This window comes from Stenella coeruleoalba (genome assembly GCF_951394435.1).
Source record: "Stenella coeruleoalba genome assembly, chromosome: 5".
Taxonomy (NCBI): Eukaryota; Metazoa; Chordata; class Mammalia; order Artiodactyla; family Delphinidae; genus Stenella; species Stenella coeruleoalba.
In genome coordinates, this window is record NC_137150.1 from 139,030,397 (window position 1) to 139,050,761 (window position 20,365).

The 20,365-nt window shown below is 46.8% G+C and overlaps 1 protein-coding gene across 1 annotated transcript in view; it reads left to right on the plus strand.

Moving 5' to 3' along the window:
• The window catches only part of PCP4 (Purkinje cell protein 4), a gene marked incomplete at both ends in the record, with an annotated part of 32,696 nt that extends 12,851 nt beyond the window's left edge, over positions 1-19,845 (plus strand). The window contains one exon of the mRNA XM_079921465.1: positions 19,718-19,845. Within this exon, the coding sequence (XP_079777591.1) occupies positions 19,718-19,845 (128 nt within the window). The remainder of the gene's footprint in view (positions 1-19,717) is intronic.
• Positions 19,846-20,365: the final 520 nt, after the last annotated feature.

Sequence of the window (20,365 nt, forward strand, 5' to 3'; positions counted from 1 at the left end):
CCCAGCCCCAGGGCCTTCTGGCTGCAACCGTGTGGGCGTCTCCGTCCAAGAGGAGCTCAGCTGAGCTTGCCAACCTACAGAACTGGGGGCAAAGAATACTCAGATCTTGTGCCTAAGCTGCTAATTTGGAGTGATTCATTCCCCGGGAATAGTTAACTGGGACTCACGTAACCCACTCATCTTTGCTAACCCATCGGTTGCTTCTCCTTCACTCACTCTGCCCTCCTTCAAGTATATCCTGGATCATTTTCTTTGCCGGTTAGTATAGCATCCCTTCAGAATGCAGACCTTTGGGTCCTTAATAACCAGAAAAGCGATGCTGCAAAACACTCTGGACTCTAGCTTGGTTTTGCTCCTTCATTCATTCATCCATTTATTCAGGAAATATTTGCTAAGCACCTAATATACGTTGGAGATGGTACTCAGAGCTGGGGATGCGATACTTTAGAAAAGCAATGCCGGGAGAGTGAGGTCGGATGTCCTTAGTAACGAATGTATCAGTCATGGTCCCGGGAGGAACCAGAGGGCACCTTCCATGTGAGTAATTCGAGGAGAGTTAACTACCAAGGGACCATTTGCAAAGGTGCGTGCAGGGTTCAGGGAAGCCCACAAAGAACAGCGTAACACCTCAGACTAGAAACCGCAGGGCCTGCAGGGAGGCAACAGAATCCAGAGAGGGCGCTGTGTGCAGAAGCCGCCTGACAGGGGCTGTGGTCTTCTGAAGGACATAGCTAAGGCTCGGGCAATTTTGCAAACTTCTAGGGTTGCCAGATTCAGCAAATAAAAATACAGAATGCCCAGTTAAATTTCAATGTCAGATAAGCAAAAAAAAAAAAAAAGTATAAGTATATCCCATGGAATATTTGGAGCATACTTATGCTAAACTTGTTTTTTGTTGTTTATCTGAAATTCAAATTGAACTGAACAGTCTGTATTGTATCTGACAACCCTAGCAGGGAAGGAGGCAAGGGAATAAATACCCAGATCTCGTTCTGTCTGTCTTCTGATGGCCTCTAGGACCACCCTTGGGATGAATCCAACCAAAGCCACAGCACAATGGTTAGGGAAAGGGTGGAGAGTGAATCAGGAGGGGCGAGAGGTGAGAACTGCCTTGCATCTTACCCCTGCACTTCTCCGACTGGGCTGTGGGCCAGGTCACCCGTGCCCTTCTCAGTCTTCCCTAATTAAAAATGTAGCCTGTTATACTGTAAGTGATTGCAGCTTTACAAAGACAGAGTAGGAGTGATTTTTGTACCCAAATTCTGGATTGGTTTCAGGACAAAAATAAAAGGAAAGAAAAGAAAAGCAGTCCATCAATATCATCCTTTTATTTTAACTGCGGTGTTGTTGGTTGGCTTAATAATTCTAAAAGAAGGAAAACTGTCAGACCTTTTGGGAACGATGACATATTTGACATTCTTAGAGCAATTAGGCTGTCCCTGTAAAGGTTAATGTGTGTTCACACAGTCAGTTTTAGCCTCCCAGCTCAACTCAGGTGTCATTCAAGGGTCAAGGGAGGTGGCCAGAGATGGGGGGTGCTTACCGGGAATGCAGCCAGGACGGGGGTGAGGCTGGACGCATCTCAGTCCAGTCTCAAGAGAAACCTTATGGAGAGGCCAGCCAGAAAAGGGGGTGGGGGGCAGAGCAGGCCTGGTTCCCCCCTGAAGTCAGGGTTATTGGGACAGTAGGGAGAGGACAGCAGCTTACAGCCTCCTGGGGTTTGGGGCCACCAGGGCCCAAATAGGGATGGGGCATGTCCAGGCCCCCTCCAGTGAACTGGGGCTGGAAGCCACACCAGTTTCCAGAAAAACTGCTTTCAGTGTGCATGTGGGATCTACTGTGTCAGTGGGTAACTCAGCCAGCCGCCCTGGCCACCAGAAAGGTGGGAGAAGGGGGGCTGCCAGGACTCCAGGTGTCCCCCGGGAGACCTGGACAAACTTCCGTCTGGCCTGGGGCAGGAGTATTGATCTGGGATGGACGGCACCGTGCTCTCCCAGCCAGCGCTGCCGATTAGAGATGCTAACCTTTGCCTTCCCTGTCCTGGGGAGGCATCAAAGAGCAGATTTGCTTTCATTTTGGTCCCTCTTGGATTCCTGGGTCCCAGAACTTTGAATTAAACTTCAAACTTGTGACTGTGAGATCAGCTGCTTAAAAGAATATGAGAAATGACCATCTCTTTCTTTTAATTAAGTACAAACCAGAACCCAAATCTTCATCCCTCCCCTTCCCCACACAACCAGGGAGATTGTTCTTTCGGGCACAATGGTGAAGATATTTCCCAAAGAAATGAGGATTTGAGCCCCTTTAATATAAGCCAGACTTTGAAACTTCAAGAGGGAAGAAGCAAGACTGTGGGATCATTGAATTTAAAAGATAATTATTTATAGACTTCACTTTTTCCAGCATTAAGGTGAAGGAATATTTATTATTATTATTTACAGAAATTGCCACTTATGAGTGAGAAGGCCAATTACTTGCATATTACTAGATTTAATTTAATAAGACATTAAAAAGTTATATTTTTCTTGAAGATTACCCCCTTTCTCTCAAAAAGCGAACTAAAGAATAGATGCTTCTTATCAACCCTCTGGGATGCTTTTGGGTTCTTGCTACAGCTGTCCTGTTCCAGCTGCCACTTTCCTTCTTCCTGTTGGGATCTAGAATTGAGTCGACCAATGATCAGCTGAAATATGTATTGATTCGACAGAGCCAGACCTGGGGGGCCGCAGGGGAAGGATGGGAAATGGGCAAATGACGAGGTGGCCTTCCTCACAGTATTTATGAGAACACTCCTTCCAGGAACTTACGATTATGCGAAATGGAAGCTCGCTCTATTTCTGTGCTTGGCAAGTGGCTTCTTCAGTCTTTCCAAAGCACATTCTTTTCTCTCTATCCTTCCCCCCATCCCAGACCCTGAAGATAATTGAAAAATTGAACTGTGCTCTGGCATTCATTTAGAAAGCAAAATCTCCTCGGATGTCAGAGGGATGCTTTCGTGGCTTTGGTGCTGATGCGAGGGAAGTCACTCTCCCTTTAGCCTCGTCCAATCACAATCAGCTCACAGAGCCAAGCATCCTACCTGGCAGGGCCCATTTCCCACAGCACAGTGATCACTAATCGTGCTCATCACAGTGAGATGAGGCTTCTTGTCTCTGGCCTTCCTTAGGCTTCGGGGCTTCGGGGTTTCGGGGTTTCAGAATTTCAAGGCAAACATGAACCTCTTGGCAGTTTGAATTGATGTGCGCTCACCAAAATTCAGTTTCTCACCAGCCCATAAAGACCTTGTTTTTATAGTGAGCTTTAAAGATGAGCTGGGTCATCAGACACAGCCCATGGCGATGCCTGTTGTAGATGACACTGCATTTTCTGGCTGCTCTAAATGTTCCTCCCAGGTAGTCACGCTCAGTAATTGTTTCCTAGGAATTTCAAAAGGAATAGAGAAATGTTTAGCATCAAATTTTTGCTGGGTCTATCCATGGAAGAGCTGACACCACATCTGCCTCCTCTGCAGGGCTTTTCCCCTTTCAGTCGATTGCTTTTAAGGTTCTTTACTTTTTAGCCATTCCCCTGATCGCAGAGCTTCTGAACCTGCTCGGCAGCGTGGTCTGGCCTGAACACCCCTTCTGTGTCTCAGTTTTCTCGTGAAGCGGGTGGGGGAAGGGTGAATCCCCAGAGTCTCTGGCCCCTCTGCCATTCTATGGTTTGGCCATTTGCTGGCGGCTCATTCACAGTGAAGCATTTCACTTTTTTGGTCCCCATGTCCTCTTTGTGGGACGATGTTCTCTTTGGACTCTTGTCTAATTTGGCTACATTCTGAGTCTGTCTCTTTTCTGTACACATCGAGGGAATGTTGCCAGTGAGTCCAAAGAAGAAATGAGATGCTATTTCTTGGTGGAAGTAGTAGAGGGGAAAGAAAGTACAGTGGACAGAATCTGAATCAGATTGTCACTGGCTGTGGACATGTGATAACTAACGTTAACTATTTCAACAAAATGGGTTAAAATGGAAAAATACGGCCTTTTGTCTGGACAAACTGCATTTCCGAACGTGGCTTATTTCCGTGGATGTTTCTGTGGTGTTCATTCAGGTTGACAACGAGGCTGCCCGGCTGGGGACCGGCCTCCAGGCGAGGACAGGTGTAGACAACAAGAGTCCATGCATGAAAGGGACACAAAGAGGTGGGTGGCCTCCTAGGGCGAAAATGGGCACACCTGCTCCCTTGACCCCTGAAATTAAATTGTTACTGTGATTTTGCAGCCAGAAGGTATTGCAATTTTCTTTTGAAACTTTATAGCCATTTCCCTTGTGGGCCAAGCAATGCCACCATTTGCCCTGCATCATTGGAATGGTATGTGAGGTTGTCAGCGGTGTACCCTCCCCAGCCCCATGGCAATTGAATATTGAGTTGCAGCTACTTCTGGAAAATGTCTCACTTGCATTTTCTATCAATCCAGCCCATTGACATCTTACATGACAACAAGGCGTGCAGGAACGGCACTATAATTTTGAAATCATGAGCTAGATTAGTGTAGGGAAGGCTAGCGTAGGGAAGGCTAGCGTAGGGTCTTTGAAGACATTGTGAGCGAGCTGCAGATAAGATGTTCAGTCTTTCAGTCTTTTTCTGTTCACACACCTCAAAGGTGAACAAAACAAAACAAAAATCTTGCCAATTCCGTATCTGGGCTGGAAGCAGCCTCTAGGTTGCCCTGGCCATTCACAGCTGGCAGAATAGAAGTCCCTGCTGTGTAGATTTTCAGTTCAGCTTAAAATGACTTTAGTGAAAGGACAGATGCTATGGCTCTGGGAGCACATTGTTCTCGAGCAGACGGTTAGACTTTTTCTCCCCCCAGCATTAGACTGTTAGACTTTTTCTCCCCCTAGCATTCTATCTAAATTGGTTTCTCTCATCAGTTTCTTGTCATCAGCCTCTACTTAATGCTCCCTTGAGCTGCTGCCACCAAAAATGGATATTTTTTCACTGCTTCCATTTTTAATCTAGACAGGAATGCTTCTACTACCTCCGTTGATAATTAGAATGCTTCAAGGAACAATATTTTCATGCTGGTCTTTTGAAAAATTATGTGTTATTAAAAATTTATTTCAAAATTAAATCCTCTTTTGATTATGTTGCCTGACACTGGAAATCGTTTTCTTTTTGGAATTCTTGTAAGAAAAATATTCTGCTTTATTTTTGGTCTGTAAGGACTTCTGGATGGCGGGGGAGGGGCCAGATGGTCTCCGTACAAAGTTCAAGGCCTTGCTTTCCTGTCACAGGGTCACATAAAGCCCTGGTTAAGCAGGGCTCGTGGGACCGAGCACAGCCCACGACTGGATTCTTCCCAGGTGTTCTTCACCTGAACCAATAGAGGACTCTGGGGCTTTAGCACGTTTCCACTTACCTGGGAAAGCACGTCTTATTCATTTCTTCTTGGGATTACTCGTCAGAACGTTATTATTAAACAATGCTTAAAACTAAAACCCAAACTCTACTGTGAGCTCTTCCTCCCGCATCTGAGACGCTCTGTGGGATTGAGCTACCTCGCCCAGAAACCGCATCACTTTATGCTTCCTTGGGTGTTTGATCTTATTCTCTTTTTACATATATGTGAACCCATCTTCCCGGTAAGTAGAATAACGAAGCCCAAAGCTTAAAATGACTCACGTCTAAAAAGCTCTTTCCAACAAGTCAGCAAGCACTTGGTCATGGGCTCTTAAGATAGTGTCACTTTAAGAAAGCAAACAGAAGTGGTGTGTTTTTGCCTGAAACCTACAAAATGGGGTGCGGAAGGAAGACTGACACTGTGGGATCAAGAGACCAGAATGTGTTGAGTCTACACGCACGGGCCGGCAGTTCCTGGAGCTGAATGTGCATCTCTGTTGACGTGTAAAGACGCATTTGTGCACAGAGGCTCGCACCGCGATGCAGAGCCCGTCCCTGTCTCAGGACGTTTGCGAAGCACAAGGTGCATCACCAGATGGGGAAATCAATGCCGATGGCAGCCTCGGGTTTAAGCTGTTGAGCTGTAATGGGGATTGATCGGTCTGGCTGCAGCTGGACCTGGTAGGTACCGAGCTCTGGCCATGCTTCCCAGACCTGCTTTCAAAGCTTTGCTTCCGAAGTCAAATTCTATATACACAGCGGACACATCTGCCCAATAGTCTTGTGCGTCTAAGAAATCTTGTAATCCCTGAAAATCTGCCAAGGAAAACACCTGTCCGCCTGGATTAAAGGCACAGGTTTGAAGAGCTGGAGCAGTATGTGTCAGGGGAGAGAGCGCACCGCCTTGCTCAGCGGCTGGCGGGGGTGGGGGGTGGGTCCAGGAAGGATGCAGAAGCACCTGTGATGCTGCTGGAGAAAGGCCTCTCTAATCTGTCAGTGCCTGCTGCAGAGAGCAAAGGGGAGGAAAAGAGAACCCCGGGTCCAGAGTCTGAAAACAGCTTTGGTCCCTCTCTGGCGTCCATGTGATGGTTTTCCAACCCACAATGCTGTTTGCTTTCCATGTCATTCACAAAGCTTGGCTAATTTCATGAGAACCCTAAGGCTTGTCTGGCCTTTGTCCTCATCAGCTTTTCTCCTCCGGCTCGGAGTTCTGGAATGCATTCCATCTGCCTTAGCACCTACCTTCCCCCCACCCTTTTTTTTTTTTCACTTTTTATTTTATATTGGAGTATAGTTGATTAACAATGTTGTGTTAGTTTCAGGTGTACAGCAAAGTGATTCAGTTATACATACCCATGTATCTATTCCTTTTCAAATTCTTTTCTCATTTAGGTTATTACAGAATACTGAGCAGAGTTCCCTGTGCTCTAAAGTAGGTCCTTGTTGGTTATCTATTTTAAATATAGCAGTGTGTACGTCAATTCCAAACTCCTTTAACTATCCCTTCTCCCCACCATTATCCCCTGATAACCATAAGTTCCTTCTCTAAGTCCATGAGTCTGTTTCTGTTTTGTGAATAAGTTCATTTGTATCAATTTTTCTTTTTTAGATTCTGCATATAAGTGATATCATACTATGTTTCTTTTTCTCTGTCTGACTTACTTCAGTCAGTATGACAACTTCTAGGTCCATCCATGTTGCTGCAGATGGCATTATTTCATTCTTTTTTATGGCTGAGTAATATTCCATTGTATATATGCACCACATCTTCTTTATCCATTCTTCTGTCGATGGACATTTAGGTTGCTTCCATGTCTTGACTACTGTTTACAGCACTGCAATGAACACTGGGGTGCATGTATCCTTTCGGACCATGTTTTTCTCTGGGTATGTGCCCAGGAGTGGGATTGCAGGGTCGTATGGTAGCTCTATTTTTAGTTTCTTAAGGAACCTCCATACTGTTTTCCATAGTGGCTGTACCAATTTACATTCCCACCAACAGTGCAAAAGGGTTCCCTTCTCTTCATACCCTCTCCAGCATTTATCGTTTGTGGATTTTTTGATGATAGCCATTCTGACTTGTGTGAGGTGATACCTACCTTCCCCCTTTAAATCAAATTCTCTAGAATGATGCAGTGAGGGGAGTTAGAAATTCAATGGGGTCAAGTGAGGTTTTTTAGTATTAATTAGGTGCATTATGCTGCTTTGAAGCTACTTGAACATGTCCCGTGATTATGATTGCATTTGACTTTTCTTTCTATTTCAAACTTGGGAACTTTAGAAAATTCTCTATATTGGTGAAATTTTCAGAGTTTAATCCTTTAAAGCTGGTATTTTGAAGTTTAGACGCTGAGGAAAAAGTGAGTCTGAGAAGGTTCCACCCTTCTGAAGTGGTAAAACCAGGTAACATAAATGAAAGGAAAACCCTCCAATTATTTCAAAGCTCTGAAAGGAAGAGAAAAAAATGGACCTGAGGCAGAATGGAAGGAGTGGGCCAAAACCTGGTTGGGGAAAATGCCTTCCTAGGAGCTCCACCTAGCTCATGTTCATTTCTTAAGTTTTCAAGCACTTGAAAAGCTACATACTTTCAAAAGCTAGAAGGGGAAGGGTATGGCGAGAGAAGCTGATGCCCCATGAGCAGAAAAGGAGAGATGAAGCAGGGAAACCTGCGAGTGATGGTTGGCAAAGGTTACTGGATATGCAGGCAATATTTCTGTAAAAACCCCTGAGGTTTTTAAAGTATTAAGTACTATAAAGAAATGGCCAGCCATATCAGAAATTGGACAGATGTATATATCAGAAGAACAAGCATGTAGTTAAGTGAAGACAATGAAGCCATACTATGCACAGGGATGTGTATTTGAACTTGTTATCAGCTTGAAACAAAACGCCTTTAAATGAACTATACCCTTATAAGGACATATGTGTAAGTAGATGAGGTTTATCTATAAGAACCTGAAACCCTAAGATAACAATGGCTTAAACAAAAATGGTTATTCCTCTCTCATACAAAAGGAATCTAGAGGTAGGTAGTCGAGGGCAGTCAGGATAATTTCAAGGAACATCAAGCATCTGTATTACTGTTTTGCTATCCTTAGCATAAGGCTTATGGTCCAAAATAGTTGCCCAAGCACCAGCCATTTCATCTGCATTCCAGCTAGTAGGGAGCAGATAGGAATAAGTAAAAAGGGCAAAGGGTTAGCTTTCTTTTAATGAGATTTCTTTCTTTCTACCCACATTGCATTGATCAGAACCTAAGTCACCCAACAGTAAGGAGGATAAAAAGCTTATTCTGGGTAACCATGTGCCCAGCACCAAATCAGGGGTTTTATAACTAAGAAAAAGGGGGTCAATAGAGGCAAGAAATCAACTTGGCCACAACACATTTCTACTAGTGGAGTTTCTTGAGCACTTACGTACCTGGCTGGCTTGCATGGAGGGCAGGTCTAAGGTGTTAGATGACTCATAAGTTCTCCACATTCCCCTTACCCCTAATCAGCTTGAAGTCTTCAGAGTGTGAAGGAGAGAAAACTGTGGCTTTTCTGAGAGGTCTGCTGTTAAGTGAGTTAGCTGCTGATTCCTGGGAAGGAATTTTCACCACGTACTGCGAAGAGGAAAGAAACATCTGACGTGTGATCCTCGTGTCCGACAGGTTCTTATTTACCTACTTTCATTCAAGTTATTCTCCAGCACATACTAAAGAATTTTCTATGTAAATAAAATGAAAGCCTGCTATCTGATGTCATCCCTTTCCTTACACAACTCCCCTCTCCTCCCACAGCCCCACATAAGCTAGGTGTGCCTGTAGGAAGGAGATGGTGGCACAGACAGCAGAATCCACTCTTGCTAGATTCAGCTGAAAGGGGTTTATTACAGGTTATTGGTGCCTTACAGAATTTCTGGGAGGCAGAGAACCCAGCCCTGGCTGTGCACAGCCAGGAACAATGCATACGGAAACACTCAACCACACGGCAAGTTCTTCCAGCAGAAGTCCTTCTACTGCTGCTGCTGCCCAGCCCTTGGCACTGGGCACAGGATGCTTGATGTCTGCCGACTGCCCTGGCGAAACCCTGTGGATGCCTCTGCCTCTGTGTCTGCCAGACGGGGCCTCTTCCTATGTTTGGTTGCCTCTGCTGGGTTCACTTCTGCCTTCTCAGATCCTGCCACGCTGCACCTATTGGGCTGGCCCTTCGCCTGGGTGGCAGAATTCTGCTCCCAGGACACCTGTGGTGGAGGGAGAAGGTGGAAAGAGAGGGTACTGGGCAACCCAGCCTGTAGGCCCCCATCTATTACCACCAGGGGATAACCCTGAATTTGTCATTGCTCTTTACATATTACAAAGCAGCCAGTGCACACTCTCTTGTAAATGTCTTGAGACAGAAACAAGCCTTGATTCATTATCACGCCCATTTCAAACACAGGGGAGGATGTGAACCTCAGAAAGGCAAATCTGACCACACTCAGTCAGTTGGAACTTGAATTTGAGGCTTCTCTAGCGAAGCTGTTTCTTACCATACCTCATCGCCTTTATTTTTTTCCTAGAAAATGGAGACATTTTGGCTAGTGTCATGGGCTGAATTATATGTCCTAAAATTCATCTGTTGAAACCCTAACCCCTAGTGCTTCAGAATGTGACTGTATTTAGAAATATGGCCTTTAGAGAGGTAATGAAGGTAAAATGAGATCATTAGGGTGGGCCTTAATCCAAGATGCCTAGTGTCATTATAAGAAGAAATCAGGACACCGGTACACATAGAGGGAAGAGCGTGTGAAGACACAGTGAGAAGACGGCCGTCTACATGCCAGAGAGAGAGCCCTCAGAGGAGCCAAGCCTGCCCACACCTTGACCTTGGACTTCCAACCTCCAGGACTGGAGCCAATAAATGTCTGCTGTGTAAGCTGCACTGTCTGTGGTGGTTTGTTAAGGCAGCCCTAGCAGACTAATACAGCTAGGAAACCGATTTTGCCTTTCCAATAGAAAAACTTTTTTCAACGATATTTATATCGTTTTTTGGTTCTCTTCCTAGACTTAATGAGTTTGGGGAAATTTTTGGTCTCACCGGTGCTTATTCTTTTCCATTGATTCCCACAGATGTGCACTTATCTGATTATCTAAATGCCACAGCTGGGTAGTCATCTGAGCAAGGTGCATCCAGGTAGGGGCCAGAGAAATGGGATTATGGGAGAGAGAGGCTTCATATTACTAAAGCCTGATGTGAACAGTGGAGGCTGTGGGTTTCAGAATGCCTCTATTTTAGGACAAAAGAGAATTTCTCTCTCTTGGAAAAAGCTGTAAGTACCAAAAGGGCGCTAACTTGGTAAATGCAAAGTTAGGAGAAATGGCAAATGTGTTTTCATTTGATGCGAGAGAGAACATTGCAGTTGTGGAAAGCCACCCCCTTGCCTGCCGCCACTAACGCCTGACCCTGCTCATTAGTCTCTGCCGCTTAGCACAGGACTGGAAAATTGCAATTCTCCGCACCAGCAGCCTCCATTCAATAAATCCTGAGCCAGCGGGCAGGAGCGAGAAATCGCCCAGAGCTCGGAGCCCGGAGCTGGCTTGCTGGGATTCCACGCTCCCGCCCAGCAAGGGAGGCACTGTTTTAACTCAGGAACAACTGGCTGAGGATGCTGTGGCCTCTTCCTGTTCATTTCCAGCTTTTTAAAGAATGTGTTGTGTTTGTTTTTATTGGCGTTTCATGAAATGGCTCTCTGTGTCAACATCGTGATGAACTAGGTATACCAATTTATTTTTATTATTATTTTTTTCCCAGGAGGAATTGACCTTTTCCCTAACATTAGCTGCCTTGTTCTCTGGATGTATTTTGACCCAATTTGAGGCTTAAAGGATAAACATTCCAATTCTTACTTTTCTTATTTGTCCCTTTACTTTTCCTGCCTGGAGGGCTGGGTTTGGATCCTTATGAAGGAAGCCATGCTGGCTGTCCTTGGGCCACTCGGTGGTAGCCCTGGTCCGGAGAGTGTCAGTGGCCAGCTCTCAGAGTCCCCAGGAGCCCGAACACAATGTGTCAGTTAGCTTACATGTATCGAGGGCAACCCAACTGACCGATGTTAATTCTTTCCAAGTTAACATTATTCTTTGAAAGAAGGTAGGACATTCTAAGAAATTTGGCATTAAAATACCCCATTTGCAGGGCATACTAAGTTAAATGACTGTTATTTCTTGATGGCGTGCTAAAATTTAGGTCCTTTTATAGTACGCTCTGTGCTTTGCCTCCTAATCAAGGCAAACTCCTACTCAGGACAATTATATCCCAATTTACTGCTTATGTGCAAATTTCTGATCGACAGGATTAGGCCTTAGGAGGTAATATGTTTCTAGAAAATAAATCCTAAAATATGGAGGGTTATAAATGTGTAAACGAAAGCCTTTACCTGTGTGTGTGTGTGTGTGTGTGTGTGTGTGTGTGTGTGTGTGCACACGCGTGCACAAGCCCCTGTGTTCACGAATTACTGCCAGTATCTTTAGGCAATGACTTTGCCTCATTGTAAACAAATGTGAGAGTTCCTTTGATCAAGCGTGGTGGTTAATATGATATATTTTGGAATGATGCTGAATTTCCAACTTTTAAAGTCATATCCTGAGCTGTTGCAGGATCCATGAGTAGCTCTGTTATACCTTGGATGACTGCATGTCTGTTAATTTCTACAGAATTTATGCTAATTATTTGAAGTCTGCCACTTTGATGGTATCTGCATGGATGAAGAATACTTTTTCAACACGTGAAGAATAATTTTTCAAAAAGTGTTTTCTCATTGGTGAAGGGCCCCTGCCCCCCGCTCCCAATCTGGGCAGGTGGGTGTGAGGTTCGCTTTGGGTTCGGGCCTCCTGCCTCCACTCTGTCCCCTTCCCAGAGACCGTACCTGGCCACCTTAAAGCATGCACACTCGCTCTCCCCCTCAGCACCCTGCTTTATTTTTGAAGTTTCTGAAATTCTAATACTTATCCATGAATTTACCTTTTTATTTTCTCTTTTCTCAGGAGAGCAGGGTTTTGTGCTTGTGCTCTGTTTTCTCACAGCCCCTAGAACAGTGATGGGCCCGTACGAGGCCTTCCAGGTCATTTGCCGAACGACAGAATTTGGTATAAATTCTCCTGGACCACCTAGTAAACGGGCAGATTTTCCAAACTGGTAGATGGTACCATGTGTTTAGACTTGGACTATTTAAGATTTCTTTTTCCCCCTAAGCAACATTAACTGGTCCATACAGAAGGCTGTCATCTTGGCCTCTGTCTAAGGCCCTGAAAGGAACAACATCCTGGGGAATAAAAACAAGACCTGGATTCTGAATCAGCCCATGGCCAGCACTCACTGGGTGCTCTTGGGTGAGGCACCTTACGGTCTCTGAGCCTTTGTAAAATGGGGACGGTGTATATCCCCTGCCGCTCTCATAAACGTTTGCAGAAACCAGACAAGGCACAGAATGCAAAGTTACTTTAGAACCTAGAGAGCCCCAAAGTTAGATTAGGTCTGAATTGTGTCTCCCTCCAAATTCCTATGCTGAAGCCCTGACCCCCCGCCGCCCCCCAACTGCCATTGTCCCTCAGAAGGTGACTGTGTTTGGATATAGTGCCTTTGAAGAGGTGATTCAGTTAAAATGAGGTCATCAGGGTGGGTCCTCATCCAATCTGACTGGTGTCCTTATAAGAAGAGGAAGAGACCCCAGACCATGTGAGAACATGGCAAGAAGGCAGCCGTCTACAAGCCAAGGAGGGAGGCCTCAGGAGAAACCACAGCATCTGACACCTTGGTCTCGGGCTTCCAGGTTCCAGAACTGTAAAAAAAAAAAAAAAAAAAGTCTGTTGTTTAAGGCACCCAGTCTGTGGCATTTCATAATGGCAGCCCTACTGGTTAATACAGCTGCTCAGTACGAAATTTTGATGGGCTGTAGGGATGATCTGTGTTTATCAGTTCACATTCTGTGTTTATCACGCAAAGAGGATTGTAGTCTATCAAACCGTTCTCCCATTGGATGGATTTTCATGACAGCATCATAGACTTGTCATACGCATTTGGGATTGTCTTTACCCGGTAGCAGTTCCTTCCTTTTATATTTATGATTCTCGATTTTCCATTTGCCATCAAATGATCTGTAAAAGAAAAGCCACTTACGTCTAGGAAGGAAGATCCGTTTAATGCTCAGGGAAGACTGGTTCTTAACATAGCGACATCTTTAAGAAGGGCTACCTCAACGTTTCTCTTATGATATAATAAAATGAAAACCAGCAGGGCCATTCCCTGTCTCAGTTTCTGCAAGGAAAAGGCAATATCTCAGGAAAACGGTGTAAGGAATACCTAGAGCCGTGCAAAGTATAGATCTGAATAGGACTGGATGTTTTCCTGGTGGGGAGGTCATGGCAGCGCTGAATCCTGAGACATCCCAAGCCCCAGGGAGCACTATTTTTTCATCAGGCTGGGGCCATCGGCAGTGCTCTGTGTTGTGCCTGGGTTGTTTGATGAAGTGTCTTCCCAGGGAGGAAAGTCTAATTGCTTGGGACGCTTTTGCAGCTGTGCCTTTTGTTCTCAGAGAGGAGATAGATGGGGACACGGAGAGATGGATAACGGGTAGGTAGACGGATACTGTGGTGGAAACAGTCAGCTGTCCCGCCTGATAGGTTTTTTTTTTTTGCGGTCCGCGGGCCTCTCACTGTTGTGGCCTCTCCTGTCACGGAGCACAGGCTCCACATGCGCAGGCTCAGCGGCCACGGCTCACGGGCCCAGCCACTCCGCGGCATGTGGGATCTTCCCGGACCGGGGCACGAATCCGTGTCCCCTGCATCGGCAGGCGGACTCCCAACCACTGCGCCACCAGGGAAGCCCCCGCCTGATAGGTTTTAATCCTCACCTCCTCAGACTGCCTCATGTCTCTGAGACCAGATGCTCCAGGCAATGGGCCTGAAGGTCTGTGGGGGGCCCTCGTCCACGGAACATGGCAGTTGGGGTCCTACTCACACCTCCTGAGCTCTACTGTCAGGAAGTGGGTTTTCCTCTCATTCTACAGGGGAGTTGGCAATTACTATCTTTTTGTATCACACCAGTGGATTGGAATAAATAATCTCTTGACCATTCTCCTGGTAAGCTTTAGAACTCCTTCGTGGAGGGACATACAGAATGATCAAATTCCAGGACCCCAGACAGATACAGGTGATAAGGACTGCTCAGTCCCCGGCAGTTTACAAGGCGCTCAGGCTCAAAAGCCACCGCCAGGAACCGAGCGAGATGTGTTTTGTCCACGTCAGGCATCGGGACCCTGAATAAAAACGTCAGGTGCAGCCCACCCAGTGCAGATGTGAGCGGCAGCAGAGGACAAGCCGGGTGGCTGCAGGGAGATCTGGAAATGAAGACGGCTCAGGTCCCCTGCACAGCTCACCGAGGTCTACTGTCCCTTCTGATGGAGAAGCTGTGCAGAGCCCGGTGCCCTCAGGGCCTGCCAGCGGCAGGGACTGGCACCGCCCTTCTGCGCTCTCCCAGGTGTCTATTCACGGGACCTGGGAGTCCTCTTTAGGTGGAGGCGTCTCTGTGCTTTGTGCTGCTGAGCAGGGACCGTCCCAACAAACACAAGCCCAGCAAATGCCACAGGCCACCTGAGGGGCCTGATGCCTTGACGCCCCTGCCGGGCTGTGTTTGGAGGTTGCATGGCCGGCCCTGCTGGGCAGCATCCCTTCCCCTTCGCGTTGGGGCCCAAGCACCCGTAAGTCTCACCACTGAGCAGATGCAGGGCCCTGGCCGGGCTGGAGAACCACGTGACTGTCCACAGCCGTCTCTGACGTAGCAAGACCTGCCTGTCACAACTGGGCCTGCATGCAATTTACACCATGGCCTGGATTTGCACATGACACTGGTGACTAGGTGCAGCAGGCTTTTAAAAAGGTTTTTAAAAGATTCTTTTGGTCGTGCTGTGCGACTTGTGGGATCTCAGCTCCCAGACCAGGGACTGACCTTGGGCCACGGCAGTGGAAGCCCAGAATCCTAACCACTAGGCCACCAGGGAACTCCCAGAGCAGGCTTTTAAAAAATATTTTTACTTCTCCATTTTTGAGATGAGCAAACTGAGACTCAGAGAAGCTAAGAACCTTCCTGAGAGCCACAGAGCAGGCAGAGACACCCCCAATCCACCTCGCCTTGACCCACAGCCCTGCTTCTGCCAGTGGCCTCATCCGGGCCGGGAGGGTCTGAGGGTTGGGAAGGAGTCAGCTCCATCCGCCAGGGGGCTGGAGGGCTCTGTCTGCCTGACGTGAGGCCTGCCTTTTGTTTATTCTCTGACATGGTGCTGGTGGCAGGCACTGCTCTGGGCATAGAGGGGCTTAGCCCACCCGGGGCTCCCTGGCATGAGACTCCACCATCAGTGGGAGTATCGGAAGATGCCCACCTCTGCACGCCTGGGCACCCCTTCTCCCACCAGGGCCCTGACCATCCCCTAAAACCCTTTAGACAACGCTTCCTGACGTCATTCCAAGTGGCCACATTTTCCATCCGAGAGAGGAACCTCACCTCTTCCTCACCACGTCACCTGAGGTCAATGCCCCACGGAGGCTTTGCCGTGGCACCTCCCAGTCTCCTCCTTGAGAGGCCATGTGGTGGAAGAGGGGTTGAGGACCCCCTGCCACGTGGAAATGAAACGGTTCCCACCCAGGGTGAGTGACTTGGTGTAGTCCTCCAGGAAAGGCCTGCACTGGACAGCCGCCTGCCTTATTGATTAACGGACTCACTTGCAATCATTGGTCACTCATGGAACACCTACGATGTGCTGAGCCCTGGCTGAGCCACTGGAACAAGGCAGGTGGTGTCCCTGCCCTTACAGAGCTCATGCTGTAGTGGGACAATGGACCACAAACTAGGGAGGAGAGCAGGAAGTAGAATAAGATAGTGATCGCCCCAAGGAGAGCCACATGCGGTGGGGGGAGGGGATGGGGTGGGACCTGGAGGGAGCACACCCTCCTGGGGCCCTTCCTGTCCCCAGCGGGCATGGCTGTGGTCCTACCTTTGGGTCTCAGCTGCTGCTGGTGGTAGGCATCTCTCCTCTGCCCTGAAGTGACGGGGAAGGGAGGCTTTCGTATGGCCACCCTGCACCCTCCGTGGTCACCATCACCCAAGTCATGGGAGAAGAGCCTTGGCAGGCAGCTTGATGACTGAGATTTCTGCAGGGCCAGGGGCTCTGGCCACTGGCAGTGGTCCCTCAGATGCTCTCCTCCATCATCCCTTCCCTCCTGCAGAGTCTGGGGTGCTCAGAGCTCTGCTTTTCTAGCTCCCAGGACCACATGGACCCATCTCCAGGCCCTCACATCATTTGCATTGAACACTGCGCCACCGATTCTAATTAGCTGTCCCCTCTCCACCACAGTCTGGGTCCCCCTCCTGCTTTGCACGTCCCTGGACGGCTCAGCAGGAGTAACCATGGCAGACCTTCCCCAAGACATGCTTGACTCTACAAAGTAGAGAGAGTAACGATTCCTGAAATATTAGTGGTTTCTTTTTTAAACACTGGAATACTTTTCAAACGAGGGAGAACTCGATAAATCACTTTTGGCTGAAGATATTAGTTGAAGATATAATTGTGAAATTCATTTTTATGACCCACCCTTACTGTCTCATTATACATTCCCTAAATATACATAATTTTCCGCATCTTCATTCATCATGTGTCAAAAAATAATATTGCTGTTTTCTTCCATTATTGTAAAAGGGAAAAGATAAACCAGGCTATTCAAAAGCTTCAGGCTGCAGCAACATTTTAAATCTGAAAAAGAAATCTTCTGTTGAGTCAGAGCTCATTTTCCCCCTTTGCAATCACGGTACAGTAGATGCAAGGGTTCCTCCAGGAGGACAGGGGCTTGGGTCTCCAAACCATCTTATGACAATCTTGGTACAGAAGCTGCTGCTTCTCCTCCCTGCTGTGGGCAGGTGAGCTGGAGCCATCACATTTCAGGTTCGCTAGATATTTGCACTTTAGTCCCGGGCTCATGTGATAACATTAGTGAAACATTTTTAAAGGATGAACTTGAGGTTCAGGAAACTCCTATCCCTCCTAATGGCCCTGTCCCTTAGAGAGTCTCTGAAGAAAGGGCCCTGCAGTGTGGAGTAAAATGTGGATGGCTACCCGATGCAGTAAGAGACAATCCCACTATTCTCCATATCATCTGGGTTCTCATGGGTTAAAAAAGATTGCCCCAAATAGTCCCTGGACATTGGTGCACTCAAAATCTCTGCATTTAGGGGCCTCGGCAGTCAATCTGGGATAGAGGAAAACAATTCTGCTGATTTAGGTCATGGACCGATCAGTCCGGCAAGGCTTACAAAGCCAGCATCCTCTCCTCCCAGACGGAGGTGGGATTGGAGGGCTCCGGGCAGAACCTGCTTAGTCTCTGGGAAAATTGAGAGGAACCTGCTCAAGGATCTACAAAGGAAATGTCACGCAACCAGATGCATCTCTCTCTCTCTCTCTCTCTCTCTCTCTCTCCCTCTCTCTCTCTCATCTATCTACTTATTCTATCATTCTATCTATCTATCTATCTATCATTTATCTTTTCTAACTACCTAGCTATCTTGCTAGCTATTTATGAGAGGGAGAGAGAGAGAGAGAGAGAGAGATTGTGTGAGAGAGAACAGGACAGAGTAAACAGGAGAGAAGGAACCTGTCTCGCATATATTCCCAGTGTCCTCTACCCTCTATGCTGGGGGCACTGCCTGAATACTTTCATCCAAGGGCACTAAGACAGGCATTGAAGAGATGGACCACATTTAGGTTAAGTGATGAACTCAGGCTGCCTGGTGACAAAGTCAAGTAATAGAGCCTTGTCCCTGCTCCCTGGCTGGGCTTCCTTTCCTGCCTCAAATGCCCCCGATTTTCCCATCCCCAAGCTAGACGTACTCTTCACACTGTCCGGCCCCTCTGCTCCAGGTGTGAGCCCAGGGTGGCAGGGTTGCTCTCCGTCCAGGTGCCGAGGTGGGTTCTGCCCCCAGTTCTTCCTGGAATTAACCTCAGGACCTTGTTTGTTACTTCATCTGAAGCCAAGTAGCTGGATCTCAACTCTGCCTGCATCTTGGAATCACCTGAGAGGCTTTTTTAAAAAGTAGGGCTGTCTGGCCCTACCTGCAGGGACGCTGATTTATCTAACTTGGTCTTGTTCTCAGGAGCTTTTCTGCTGTGGCCATACAAAGAGGCAGCCCTGAGTCTGGGGTGGGTCCTTGTGTCTGTATTAAAAAATAATGCCTTTGGGACTTGCCTGGCGGTCCAGTGGTTAAGACTCTGTGCTTCCACTGCAGGAGTCATGGGTTTAATCCCTGGTCCAAAAAAAAAAAGCAAAATAAATAATGCCTTTAATGATTCTAATGATTAACTTTCACTAGACCGAAGGAATGATTAGAGGGTTTTATTTATCTGTTTGTTTTCAGCATTTAGCTGGAAAGGTCACATCACACAGGGACAATCAGCACAGGTGATCACTTCGCTTTGGCTTGTATCCTATTTTCAATGATCGTAACCGTGAATGAGTTCATTCCTCTGCCTTAGCAAAAAATGCAAAGCCTACCTTGTTGGAACAAAATGTAAGACTTGTGAAAGTCCAGCTTGATTGTGAAGGTCGAATGGTGTCATCCATCTGTGACAATGATAAAAAAAAAGCCCTAATTCAATAAGTAAATCTCATTGGTAATAGAAGGGTGTGTGCACAGAAACTCAGTGACTTTTTTAGCTCCAGTGGTTGTATCTCTGGGTCCATATCTGTAGCACTATTTAAATTGTATCTACATGAGAAACCAGAGGAAAGTAACATCATTGCTAAAATTTAAAAAGAAATTTTAATTGAAATATAGTTAATTTACAGTGTTGTGTGAGTTTCAAGTGTACAGCAAAGAGATTCAGTTAAACACACATATATATATATATATATTCTTTTTCAGATTCTTTTTCATTACAGGTTATTACAAGATATTGAGTATAGCTCCCTGTGTTATACAGTAGGTCCTTGTTGTTTATCTATTTTATACATAGTAGTGTGTATCTGTTAACCCTAATGTTAAATGGGGCCATAAGAACAGAAAATCATGCACAGAAGATATCTACGATGTTGCGACTGTGTCTTTGAGTTTCATCGTCCCTCCCTCACAGGCGTAGAGGCCAAGCAGCCAGAAGATGCTTCTTCTGAGCCCGGAGGAGGTTCAGGACGCACTCCACAGGCTTGTATTTTGCAAACTAGGTCTTGTGCTGGGGGTGGTGCCACATGGTGCCCCGGAGGCTTTGTTGATCCAGAGCTGCTGTCCGTCTTCCTGCTTGCAGCTCAGTGATTGCCTTATGTTTGTGTTTTTCTTGCTCCAGATGGGCAGAAGAAGGTTCAAGAGGAGTTCGACATCGACATGGATGCACCAGAGACAGAACGCGCAGCAGTGGCCATTCAGTCTCAGTTCAGAAAATTCCAGAAGAAAAAGGCTGGGTCCCAGTCCTAGCGGGAGAGCCCCTTCCTAGTCTGCCTGAAGTCACCACCTTCAACCACCCTGTCAAGAAATTAAAAGAACAACACCTTCGAGGGAAATCATCTGCACATGATACCCACGTGCACCGCAGTCCCGCAATGCATGTACAGAGACCCGTGATATTTATACCCTTGTAGGAAGGCATAGACTATGCAATTGTGAGCGGCTTAATATCTGTTTATCTCCAGTACCATTCCTCTCGCAACTGATTATTTTCCTTGATGTTGTAATAAAATGGAGTTGAGATGCATGATTCAAGTGTCTGCCTCCACTTCTCCCTTTATATTAACTTGGGAAATTACCGTTGCTAGAAGTAAGGCTAGATGTCTATTTTCTTCTCCTTCTAAGGGTTAGAGCCGAAACACGGTGGGTGCCTTCTGTGAGGAGCTTTCCTGCTGAGAACGGAAGATGCGTTCTCAGCTGTGCCTGTCTCATTTGGAGAGTTCTAACCTCTGACTGGCGATGGCGATGAATTTTCTTCTTATGATTGGAT